The sequence below is a fragment of the Plectropomus leopardus genome, chromosome 20 (assembly GCF_008729295.1).
Source record: "Plectropomus leopardus isolate mb chromosome 20, YSFRI_Pleo_2.0, whole genome shotgun sequence".
Taxonomy (NCBI): Eukaryota; Metazoa; Chordata; class Actinopteri; order Perciformes; family Serranidae; genus Plectropomus; species Plectropomus leopardus.
Window position 1 is genome coordinate 13,764,001 of NC_056482.1, and position 12,055 is coordinate 13,776,055.

The following is a 12,055-nucleotide window of genomic DNA, read 5'->3' on the forward strand; positions in this document are numbered from 1 at the left end:
ATTTGTTTTTGTTCATAGAAGATCTAAGCTGCATGTTTCTCTATCGCAGATAAGCCACTGAAGAAACGGAAGCAAGACTCATATCCTCAGGAATCCGGAGCTGAGGCAAGTGACGGGCCAACTGTGCAAGGGGGCAAAGCTGACAGCAAGTTGACACCCAGGAAGACGAATGCAGCAAGTAACGGTGCCAGTCGACCTGCTCTGATGGTCAGCATTGATCTGCAGCAAGCTGGCAGGGTGATAGGACAGCCTGTAGTGGTCTTGGAAGCGCAGCAGGTTTGTGAGGACCACCTACGGCGCCTGAAGACAAAGACTGATGGAAAAGTAGATAAAGTTGTTGAAAACAGACCTGGGATCATCAAACAGCATGCCGACAACCCCAGGAAGTCCAGCTCGGATGGGCATCTCGAAACCTCCAGACAGAAGCAGGAGAGCCGGCGCGAATCCAAACGCAGACATGACAGTAAAACAGTCAGTGGGAAGGAACACTTGGATGACAGACGGTCAGACACGCCGAGGCAAAGACATGACAAGCATTCAGAGTTGCGCCACCAAGAGGAGAAGAAACACACCAGTCAGGAATCCAGCCAAACTGAAACTCCAAAAACCATGAGCAAGGCGGAGCGCAACTCCAGACACATAGAAAAGAAAGCCAGGGATAGAGATAAAGATAGAGAAAGGGAAAAGGACAGAGATAGAGAAGATAGAGAACAGAATCAGGAAAAAGATAGAAATGGAGATAAGGACAAAGAAATAGATAGAGATAGGGATAAGGATAGAAATAGAGATAAAGAAAAAGATAGAGAAAGGCATAAGGACAAAGATAGAGATAAGGACAGAGGTAGAGAAAAAGATAAAGACAGAGAAAAAGACCGAGATAGGGATAAGGACAGAGACAAAGAAAAAAATAGAGTAAGGGATAAGGACCGAGATAAAGATAGGGATAGAGATAAGGACAGAGATAAAGAAAAAGATAGGGATAGAAATAAGGACAGAGATAAAGAAAAGGATAGAGATAAGGACAGAGATAAAGAAAAAGATAGAGATAAGGACAGAGATAAAGAAAGAGATAGAGATAAGGACAGAGATAAAGAAAAAGATAGAGATAGAGATAGAGATAAAGACAGAGATAGAGACAGGGAAAGGAAGCACAAGACGTCAAGGGAAAACTGCAACAGACACTCTCCTGACCGGCATACTAAACCTGACAGTCCTAGAGTGAGGCAAGGTGGTAGCAGAAAATCCACTGACCTGAATGGTCGACAGAGTACAGAGAATTCCAGCTTTCAAAACGCTCAAAACAAGAAAGAAGGGAAAAATGGGGACGACAGCATTAGCTGCCAAGCTGGAAATAAACAGCAGTCTTGTGAGACAAAACACGAGTTCCCATCATATCTGCTCGGCGGCAAGTCAGGAAGTCTGAAGAACTTTGTTATTCCTAAACTAAAACGGGATGGGAAAGAGAAAGATCCCCAGCTTCCAGGCAAATTGATAGAGGGCTGGAAAGAACCGCTGGTCAGGTTGGAGAGAGTGTCATTGGTAGACAACTTAAACAAAGGAGCTAAGCCTGTTGTTGTGCTCAACAGACTCGGTCTTGATGAGATAAAAAGCATCATTCATGAGAGAAGGCTTGCACAAAGCTCCAGATCCAGGAGAGGTATGATTTACTTTGTTTATTAAATATGCATGCTAAACTGTAGGGGCTGGATATGTGCAAAGTGACTGAGCCCAGTTTCTGGATTGTTTTCTTTACTTAAAACTACTGTTTCAGGAATTCAGGTCATTCAAATAAATAGCTGAGGATAAAGGAGTTGCTGATTGTATCTTTTTCTGAAGTAGAGAGGTGTAGAGTGTCCTGTGCTGAAAACTAACTCACCTCTTGTGCTTACAGAGAAGCGAAAACACTGCATGATCAGTAAGAAATCCAAGTATGTCGTGTCGGATGAAGATGGTGATTCTGATGATGGCTCTGAATATGAGTGTCAGTATTAATCCTAAAAATGTACATATTCCTACATACAAATAAGGCTAAAAAAAAATCTACCAAAAGTGCTACACTGTTCTGTTTTTTTAAATATGTTTTGTATCATAATTTTTACAGTCAGTGTATTTATTAAAACTATAATTGGTGCTTAAAATTCTAAGAACTTGATATTTATCCTTTATTTATCCTTTCTCTGTTATCGTTACAGCTGCAAAGAAAAGGTCCAAGAAAGATCACGACAAGTCTTGGAAGAACGATTCTCGCCGGGGGTCCGGTAGCCGTCACCGTGGACTGAGCCCAAGTGGTTCAGAAGAAGGCTCTCCACCACCAAGTCTGAAAGATGGTGAGTCTTTTTTGCATAGATTTGCCATTGGTCAAAGGCAAAAGAAACATTTTTAATATATACAGGCTTCCTTCGAAACGTGAAAGTGAGTTCATCTTAAAATAAAACCTTTATTGTTATCTAAATCAATCTTTCAAATGCCTTAAAAATACTAAGACATGGGAAGGGACGTCAAAATATAAAATCTCCAAATATTTGGTATGGTACTTTAAAAAAAAAAAAAAAAAAAAAATTACCAAATGCCTCTTTAATGAACATCACGCAGATTAGTATTGCAGAACCAACAAAACACATATTTTGCTTCCGGCCAGGATGCTCAGAGCAGAAGATCTACTGTCTGCTAGCTAGCTGTCACTGTACCTCGATGACACGGGCAAAATCAATAGAAACTGGCTGTTTAACCAAGATTTTATTTACTGGCACAAGGCAATTCATACAAGCCTCTGTGTATTTTATGCAAAATGTTTTTTTCAAACTCGTCGCAAAGGGAATCAAGCAACAGTCAACAAGTCAACAAACTACTTGTTTCCCAGTTCTTTTCAACCCCTGTCTCACACAAGACAAACAAAACATTTTTTATGTTAAAATAAATGTTTGAGCAGAGTTATCCCTGAGTAATTGATGTTTTTTTTTTTTTTTTTTTGCTTATGGTAAAATTGTTTTTAAATTTAATTTTGAGTGGCATTAAAAAGTTTTAAATCTAACTTGCCTCAAACTTAAGGAACCCTGTGATGTTATAGCTTGTTTTATTTTTGGTATTTGTCTATAAGAAGACAAAAATGATCTTGTCGCAGTAATAACTGTAGACAATTAGCAAAGACATGCTAATTGAGTCAGACAATGCAAATTGTCATTCCCTTTTCTGACGGCTGTCATTCATATTATTGCCATTTGAAACCAGTGATCAGTCAGGCCAATTCCCTGGATAGCTGGATTACTACACTCATGTCTTTTCCCATTAAATATTCAGAGCCTGAGGGTGAGTCGCTGCTGTCAGGGATTTGACTAATGTTGTTTTCTTTTTGTTCAGCTGCCAGAAAATGGAAGAAAAAGGAGAAACACAAAAACAAGATTGTGTATGATCCCAAGATGACAGCAGAGGGTATTGTTTTACCACTTTGAATTATTTTATAATATTAATGCATTTTAAAACCTGTATTTTTTAAATCAATTTATTTACATTTGTTTCTCAGAAATGATGGACTCCTCCACATTTAAGAGATTCACATCCAGTGTGGACAATATTCTTGAGAGCCTTGAGGACGTGGACCTCACTGCCACAGGTTAACATAACATCCTGCGAAGTCTCCAAAGTTTCTGACATTTGTTGAGGTGTTGAGGTTGAAAATATTCACATTATAACTTTGTGCCCTCAGACGATGATGAGATTCCTGAAGAGCTCCTGCTTGGAAAGCATCAGCTGAGCGAGCTAGGCAGTGATTCTGCTAAAATCAAAGCTATGCGAATCTTCAACAAGGTAAGAGGAGTTTGTTTGTGCACTTTCACGTGGTTGCATTCAAAATCAGGTGATATATAGCTTCTTTAAAGACCATGGATTTAGAGCTGCTTTTTTAAAGTAACCAATCATTTGTTTGATCCATAGATACCATCTGAGAAACTGGTGAAAATGTTGAATATCCTGGAGAAGAACATTCAGGACAGCGTCAAGCTTTCTACATTAATGAATCACGTAAGTTTCCAGCCAGATATTAATTTTTAGCTGTGGAAGTAATGAGATTTTTTTGTTTATAATTTTCATTTTGAACATTATCTTTTTTTTTACTCATTGTTTTTAAATTTGTAGGATAATGATTCCATGGATGAGGAGCGGTTGTGGCGTGACCTTATCATGGAGCGGGTTGCTAAGTCTGCTGATGCCTGTCTGATTGCACTCAACATCATGACATCTCCACGCATGCCCAAGGCTGTTTACATAGAGGATGTGATTGAGAGGGTGTTGCAGTTCACCAAGTTCCATCTGCAAAACTCTCTGTACCCTCAGTATGACCGGTCCTACAGAGCCGATTCCCATGGAGGTCAGCACAGCTTTCATCTGTTCTGCAAAATATTGCAAAAAGGAGCTTTTTTTGTGCGTGCAAAGTTTCCATATTAGCATGCTGATTACGCTATCTTTGCACTTAATTAAAGAAAAATACCTTTATATTGTGGAGCACCATTGTTAAAAATTGTTATCTTGCTGCTGATGTTTTACGTGGCTTACCTATATTTTATTCAACTCTTATTTTTCTTTTATCTCCCTCACCTTAGGTGGCGCGCATACTTCAAAGTCCAAGAAAGCAAAGGGTTCCACTCATAAACAAAAGGTGGTCGTCACGCTCTACAACAAAGTGTGTGATATTGTCAGCAACATGGCAGAGCTCCTGGAGATACAGCTGCTAACTGACACCACTATTCTTCAGGTCAGACTCTTAATCATTCAAATTCATTACCCTGTTTTATCTTCGACTCTTGAGTTCTAACATACCTGACTGCTTTTGTGTCCAACTTGAAGGTGTCCACCTTGGGTATCACACCTTTTTTTGTGGAGAATGTCAGTGAGCTGCAGTTATGTGCCATCACACTAGTGACAGCAGTAAGTCTATCTATCATCTATCTATATTTACAGCCTTCTCTATTGTTGTTCTCTATGTTTTTATTAAGCAGTTTACATTTTACTCCTCATTAGGTGTTCTCTCGCTACGAGAAGCACAGGCAGCTCATTCTTGAGGAGATCTTCACATCCCTGGCTAGACTGCCTACTAGTAAACGCAGTCTCAGGAACTTCAGGTAAGTACAACTAGAGTTATTATGTGCTCCATAAAATTACATTAAAAATGAAGTTGAACTTTGAAGTCTGTTGCTCAGTAAAACCAGATCGTCCTGCCCCCAAAAAATGGCTGTGTATGTCGTCTGTCAAGCAGCTTATTGCCACACATATTGATGTTTATCCTTGAGCAGCGACCTCAAGTTTCTATAGTAATTATGAAGAGAGCAAAGGAGGAAGTCAGGTGATGTATTATAAAGAGTAACAAAGTTAATCAAACACAGGACTTTTACCCAGGAGACCACTGTTTGTGTCTTACGTGAAACCAAATTTAAGCGTTGATTTATTTTAACTTATGTACCATTCTTAACTTACCCAACATACATAAAGTACTTAACATATGTCTTGTATGTAATTTATGTTAATTTATGTACATAACTTTAGCAATGTGACAAATGTACTTTTTTTAAAAAACCCAAACCATGATCTTTTCCTAAACCTACCAGTAGTTTTTGGTGCCTTAACCTGACAAAACTGTGGCTGACAGTTTCACATTGTTAACCACATGTCTAAAACTGCGACCATTTCACAACATTAAATCGTGTAGTATAATAGTAAATTTATTCGAAGTTACTGGATGTAACCCCAGTTCTGTAAGTACATGTGCCTGTTGCTTGTGCTCTTCAACAGTCATACACTGCATGTCGTTTTGAGTGTCATTCGCAAACGACCTATTCTGTGTTTAGATACGAGGCGCTGTCGCAGTAAACCTAACGATACGTTTGTGTCATACTCACCCAGGCTAAACAGCAGTGATTCAGATGAAGAGGTCTTGTATATCCAGATGGTGACAGCACTGGTTCTTCAGCTCATCCAGTGTGTGGTACACCTCCCCTCAGGCAAGGACGCAGAGGATGAACATAATAAGAAGGTAATTACTAAGGATTTAACTGATTTTTTTAAACTGTATTTGTCTGAAAAGTTGTTTTGATCCAGCAATTTGGATACATTTTTTTCTAGGTTGATAAAGATTTCTTGATCACAAATTCTTACGGAACTGCCATGAGGACAGCTCAGAACTTCCTATCAGTGTTTCTCAAGAAGTAAGTTATTTGTAGTCTGTCAAAGGAGGACTTTTACACTTGAGTGTCATCGCACACTACATCTTCTGCTGTGGAACAGGCTGAAATATTAACTGGCTAAATGTTTAAACAAGGGATGAACTCATATCATGTTGTTCATGATAATACTGGTTTGATTTTAAAGATGGTGATAAAAATTCATTTCATGATATTGGCAATATTTTAATGTCATTTTATATATATATTTATATTTACTAGTTATACAATCAAGGGTTCATTTTGTATTTGGCAACTGTTTAGATGTGTAATTTATGGTTGATTTTATTTGTTGTACTATTTATATTTTATCCAGTATCTGAACCTCACTCTGACTTACTGTTGTTGATTACAAACTAAATAAAACAGAGGTCATTTTTGTTTATTTTTTGCTGAATATTTTAAGTTTGCGGTGACATATGTAACTATAACACTTATTTTGTTGCAATTGTATGTTCTTTAAATTCATAATGAAATATTTTTCACTATTTTGTCATATTATCAAGAATATCATTATTGCAAAATACTATTCTCTATGTTTCAGGTGTGGCAGTAAGCAGGGAGAGGAGGACTACAGGCCTCTGTTTGAGAACTTTGTTCACGACCTGCTGTCTGCAGTCAACAGGCCTGAGTGGCCTGCAGCTGAACTGTTGCTCAGTTTACTGGGCCGTCTGCTGGTAAGAAGTGTAACTCACTTCAACGGTGTCATCACCTAGGTTCTATCCAGTATGAACAGCTGCCGATGTTTGGTTTTTGTTGTGACTTTTCTCCTCTACTTCTTGCGTTCCAGGTGCACCAATTCAGTAACAAGCAGACAGAAATGGCGCTCAGAGTGGCGTCGCTGGACTACCTCGGCACTGTCGCCTCTCGCCTGCGTAAAGACGCCGTCTCTAGCAACATGGACCAAAAGGCTATTGACCGCATCCTCAGAGAGGTAAACTAGATAATTAAGGAATTATTTTAACAGATGTAAATGAACAGTGGTGTTGAACTGCTTCATTGATGCTCCTGGGTTATATATCTTATTACAGACTCAACGCAGCGATGACGAGATCCAGCAACTCCAGAAGGCCTTGCTGGACTACCTCGATGAGAACACTGAGACAGATCAATCTCTAGTGGTGAGTGCTTAATTTCCAAGCTGTGTACTTACAGAAATCATTGTGGTCATATTTATGATTCCCTGAGGAGTGGATGCTCAGTAATTAGATGCTGTAATATGCAACGATTTTGCTCCTGTTTGAAGCAAATTGCTTGACAGAAGGATACTGATGGTTGTTAGGTTTACTGTAAAAAAGACACATATTGATGTCAAAGTGGTATTATACTAAAATGTTCCTCATTTTAATTATGTATGCTTTTTTTTCATAGTTTGCTAGGAAATTTTATGTTGCCCAGTGGTTCAGGGACACTATAAGTGAGGCAGAGAAAGCGATGAAGTCTCAAAATGACGATGAGGACCTGAAAGGTCGATATCATTCCATGGACGTTGACTCAACTGAGGAGATTGTGCTGAAGGCCGAGAGCCGAAAGAAATTCCTCCGCAAGGTCATCAAGACTTCGGCATCACAGTTCAGTTCTCCGGGGTAAATACTGTTTCACTCTGGATCACTGCACCAATTTTTTCCGCTGTTTCACTTGTTCGACAATCCTGGTATTAAGCTGTATTCTTCATTTTTCTTTCAGGATAAACTCTGACACAATAGGCTATGAGGACTCGTGCCTGATTGTCAGATATCTGGCCTCCATGAGGCCGTTTGCACAGAGCTTTGATATTTATTTATCACAGGTAAGAGGATTCAATTCAAGTAAATGTCAAGGAGAGATTATATTGTATTGGCTTTCACTAATTTCTTTCTCTTACTGTGTCTCTTGTATAGATTTTGAGAGTGCTGGGTGAGAGTGCCATCGCAGTCAGAACTAAAGCCATGAAGTGTCTGTCTGAAGTAGTTGCTGTGGATCCAAGTATTCTGGCACGGGTAAGTCATCCTGTATTGGCTACTGCACATCTCCAAGACCACTGGATTGAAAGCAGCAGCACATTTTTGACAGATTTGTTTCCAGTTCTTAAAGGAGATTCTGTGCCGTGAGTAGTAGGATGTCATGGCATTACCAGGACATTATGCCAGTTGACCACAGTCACTCTAGCAGCCATGACATTCAGTAACGTTTATCTGTTATTGACTACTCTCTGCTATTTGCTTTGCAGCTGGATATGCAGCGTGGGGTTCACTGTCGCCTCATGGACAACTCCACCAGTGTGCGAGAGGCAGCCGTGGAGCTCCTTGGCCGTTTTGTGCTAAGTCGGCCGGAGCTTATTGAGCAGTACTATGACATGCTCATAGAAAGGATACTGGTAATTTCTTAAGCTTCCCTCAAATACTTAAATAACATTTATTGTTCACAGGTGGTGAAGTTAAAATGGATTGGGTCACATCACGTGCCCTCTGAGGAGTTTGTGGAACGAGAGAGGCAACATCTATAATAAGACAAAGCCAAGCCTTCACTTTAGCAATCTCTGACCAAAAAGGTCTTTCAAAGTGCAAAAGTTCAGCTGAGGTTAAATCATCTTCTCCTCACCACTGCCACCTAAAGATCGAATGAAAAACTACAATAAATTGACTTTTGAAATTGCAATTGAGAAATGTTTATATTGAGCTGACCTGCTGCCCGTTTTGTCTTTCCACAGGACACAGGTATTAGTGTAAGGAAGAGGGTCATCAAGATTTTGAGGGATATTTGCCTGGAGCAGCCGGATTTCCACAAGATCACGGAAATGTGTGTCAAGATGATCCGAAGGGTCAATGATGAAGAGGGGATCAAGGTGTGTGTTTATTTTTCCGCAAATGCTGCTTATGAGCTGTAGTTTTTTAGTTTTTCATATGCAGTTTATATACATAAATATATTCTCCCATGCAGAAACTGGTAAATGAGACATTCCAGAAAATCTGGTTCACCCCGACACCCAGTCATGACAAAGATGCCATGACCAGGAAGATCCTGAACATCACAGATGTGGTGCGTACTACCAAGGCTTGTGATAAAAGTTTTGGCACCATCATTAACATTAGAAACAGGTGAATGTTTGGCATGATTATAATCTGACTTGTGTCACGTTTTGATTTCATCCCAGGTGTCGGCATGCAAAGATTCAGGCTATGACTGGTTTGAGCAGCTTCTCCAAAATGTGAGTTGTTAAACTTGTGTAGCTGTGTGATACCTCAACCTGTGTGATAGCTTTATGTAAATATTTCATCTCGTCTAATTATCTTGATGACCCCTGTTAGCTTCTGAAGTCAGAAGAGCAGGCGTCTTACAAACCTGCCAAGAAGGCCTGTGTTCAACTGGTGGACAATCTAATGGAGCACATACTGAAATATGAGGATTCTCTTGCAGGTAATAAAAAATAATGTAATAGTATATTTGCTTTAAAAATTCTTATGGCATTGTTTCTGTGATAAAAACAGTGTGCTGCAACAGATGTCAATGTTTTCTGTGTTCGGTTCCAGACTGTGAGGACAAAGGGGTCAGCTCAGGTCGTCTGGTAGCATGCACCACCACTCTCTTCCTGTTCAGCAAGATCAGAGCACAGTTAATGGTCAAGCATGCCATGACTATGCAGCCCTATTTGACCACCAAGTGCAATGTAAGTTCAACATCATTTTGTTTGGTGTTATTCTTTTATTTTTTACTTGTTTGAAAGCATTCATTGAATCTAGTGAAGAAATGAACAACACCAACTTTTATGTTGTGCTATAGGGCCATCTAGTGGCAGCCAAATGAAATCAACAGGGTCGTCCCAATACTCACGCTTGATGTATTTGCAAGTAGTCGTGTACCTTTTTGTGGGACATATTAATACCACAAATGTGTTAAGGTTTATCGGAGCTCACTGAGACATATTTGATTAATACAGACATCCCATCACTTATGCAAAAACAAATACTTAAGAAAAATACATGGCATAAATAAGGTCAGATGTTTTGTTGCAGTAAATGGGTAGGATCAACCAAACAGTATAACAGCTGCATTTAGATGCCGCACATTCAGGTACTATTAATAAAGCAATTAATTGTTCATAAAGTCAATATTTGATTGTGCTGTTATTTCAGACTCAGAACGACTTCATGCTGATATGTAACGTGGCAAAGATCCTGGAGCTGGTCGTACCTCTGATGGATCAGCCAAGTGAGACTTTCCTCACTACCATAGAAGAAGACCTGATGAAGCTCATCATCAAATATGGCATGACGGTCAGTATCATTTAAGGCTTTCACAGATAGCTCTAAGAAAACACATGAACAACACAGATGTGAAACTACTGCTCTGAGCAGGCAGATTTGATTTGAGCATGATGCCATTTGGACCGGTCCAGGAAGTACTCAGCCTTTCGCTCAGTGTCAGCTGGGATAGACTCTAGTCGCCATGCAACCCCGATAAGCGGTTATGGAAAAATAATGAATGAATGACTGATGTCATTTGTTGTGTCTGTTTCTCAGGTTGTACAGCACTGTGTAAGCTGTCTCGGTGCTGTTGTCAACAAGGTCACACACAACTACAAGTTTGTTTGGGCTTGTTTCAATCGCTATTATGGTAAGGCTTATGTACCATGCATACATACATTTTTACATAAAGATACACTTTTTTGTACCAGAATTCCTCTGTACCTTGATATGGAAAAGGCTGGAAAAAACTATAATAAAGAACACTTTGATAGCATGTACATAGGGGTTGCAATTATTAACTTGTTCTTGCCTTCAAATTTCAGGTTACATTATGCTCATTTAACTTAATTATGCTCATGCTTATTGTCACATCCAAATAAAAGCCATTAAACACACTCCAAATAGTATGGTATTCTCCAGATTCTTTGTTAGTTTACTGCATGATCTAGAGGAACAAAAGTTAATTTTTACTGCCCACTGTTTAATTTTATAGGAGCTCTGGCAAAACTAAAGACACAGCATCAAGAGGACCCCAACAGCTCCACTCTGGCTGCCAACAAGCCCACTCTCCTGCGCTCCCTGTTCACTGTGGGGGCTCTCTGTCGACACTTTGATTTTGATCAAGAGGAGTTCAAGGGTACTAACAAGGTAAAGACCTGCAGTCTGCTTAAAATGAGTGCACAGGACTGTTGTTTAAGCCGTTTAGATGACTGACTCACTCTCCACCTCTGTGCCTCTTAGATTGTCATCAAGGACAAAGTGTTGGAGCTTCTGCTGTATTTCACCACTCATGAGGACGAGGAGGTCCAGATCAAGGCCATCATAGGTCTAGGTATACAGCACATCATCTCAGACTACCATAAGATGCCATCACTGTATTTACAATGTAACTCACTGTTTACAGCTATTGTGATATTTTTATTCGCCCACACCTTTGATGCCTTTTTTGGTATTTGTTTTATATATTTATTAATTCATTTATTTGTGACATTGACATGTCAGTTGTGACAGAATAACAAACCAAAAGACAAAAGCTAACAAAACAGAAACTGCTTGGGTGCATATACATTTTTACATCCTTAGAGACCAGTGTATCTGGTTATTGTTACATTCCAGTGTAATCTTTTTCAGTCAGTGTCAATGTTAGTTTTATTTATATAGCACATTTAAAACAACCGTAGTTGATCAAAGTGCTGAACAATCCTAAAACCAAGGGAGTCCTGTACAGAGTCTATTCTTCCCATTTTCTTTATAGTTGTGGTTCTTGTAGTCTCAGTATGTGTGTCAATCTCCATTAAAAAGATTTCTTCCACTATTGCCAGTCATTGGTCCTTCGTTGGTGGTGTTTCCTTACCCCAGTTCCTATTGATAGCTTTCTTGCTTGCCACTTGCAGTATTTTG

General features: G+C 39.4%; 1 protein-coding gene across 3 annotated transcripts in view; it reads left to right on the forward strand.

The window, feature by feature from the left end:
- The window catches only part of LOC121959586 (nipped-B-like protein B), a 28,519-nt gene that overhangs the window by 9,512 nt on the left and 6,952 nt on the right, over positions 1-12,055 (forward strand). For all 3 annotated transcript variants that reach the window (XM_042508978.1, XM_042508982.1, XM_042508979.1), the window contains exons 10-38: positions 50-1,657; positions 1,892-1,981; positions 2,193-2,327; positions 3,358-3,429; positions 3,521-3,610; positions 3,704-3,804; positions 3,931-4,017; positions 4,132-4,363; positions 4,596-4,747; positions 4,840-4,920; positions 5,014-5,114; positions 5,893-6,022; positions 6,112-6,194; positions 6,754-6,886; positions 7,000-7,143; positions 7,241-7,330; positions 7,581-7,795; positions 7,896-7,998; positions 8,090-8,188; positions 8,419-8,565; positions 8,899-9,033; positions 9,129-9,227; positions 9,343-9,396; positions 9,497-9,605; positions 9,719-9,855; positions 10,322-10,462; positions 10,709-10,802; positions 11,148-11,302; positions 11,396-11,486. In XM_042508978.1, coding sequence (XP_042364912.1) covers positions 50-1,657; positions 1,892-1,981; positions 2,193-2,327; positions 3,358-3,429; positions 3,521-3,610; positions 3,704-3,804; positions 3,931-4,017; positions 4,132-4,363; positions 4,596-4,747; positions 4,840-4,920; positions 5,014-5,114; positions 5,893-6,022; positions 6,112-6,194; positions 6,754-6,886; positions 7,000-7,143; positions 7,241-7,330; positions 7,581-7,795; positions 7,896-7,998; positions 8,090-8,188; positions 8,419-8,565; positions 8,899-9,033; positions 9,129-9,227; positions 9,343-9,396; positions 9,497-9,605; positions 9,719-9,855; positions 10,322-10,462; positions 10,709-10,802; positions 11,148-11,302; positions 11,396-11,486 — 4,908 coding nt within the window. The remainder of the gene's footprint in view (positions 1-49; positions 1,658-1,891; positions 1,982-2,192; positions 2,328-3,357; positions 3,430-3,520; positions 3,611-3,703; positions 3,805-3,930; positions 4,018-4,131; positions 4,364-4,595; positions 4,748-4,839; positions 4,921-5,013; positions 5,115-5,892; positions 6,023-6,111; positions 6,195-6,753; positions 6,887-6,999; positions 7,144-7,240; positions 7,331-7,580; positions 7,796-7,895; positions 7,999-8,089; positions 8,189-8,418; positions 8,566-8,898; positions 9,034-9,128; positions 9,228-9,342; positions 9,397-9,496; positions 9,606-9,718; positions 9,856-10,321; positions 10,463-10,708; positions 10,803-11,147; positions 11,303-11,395; positions 11,487-12,055) is intronic.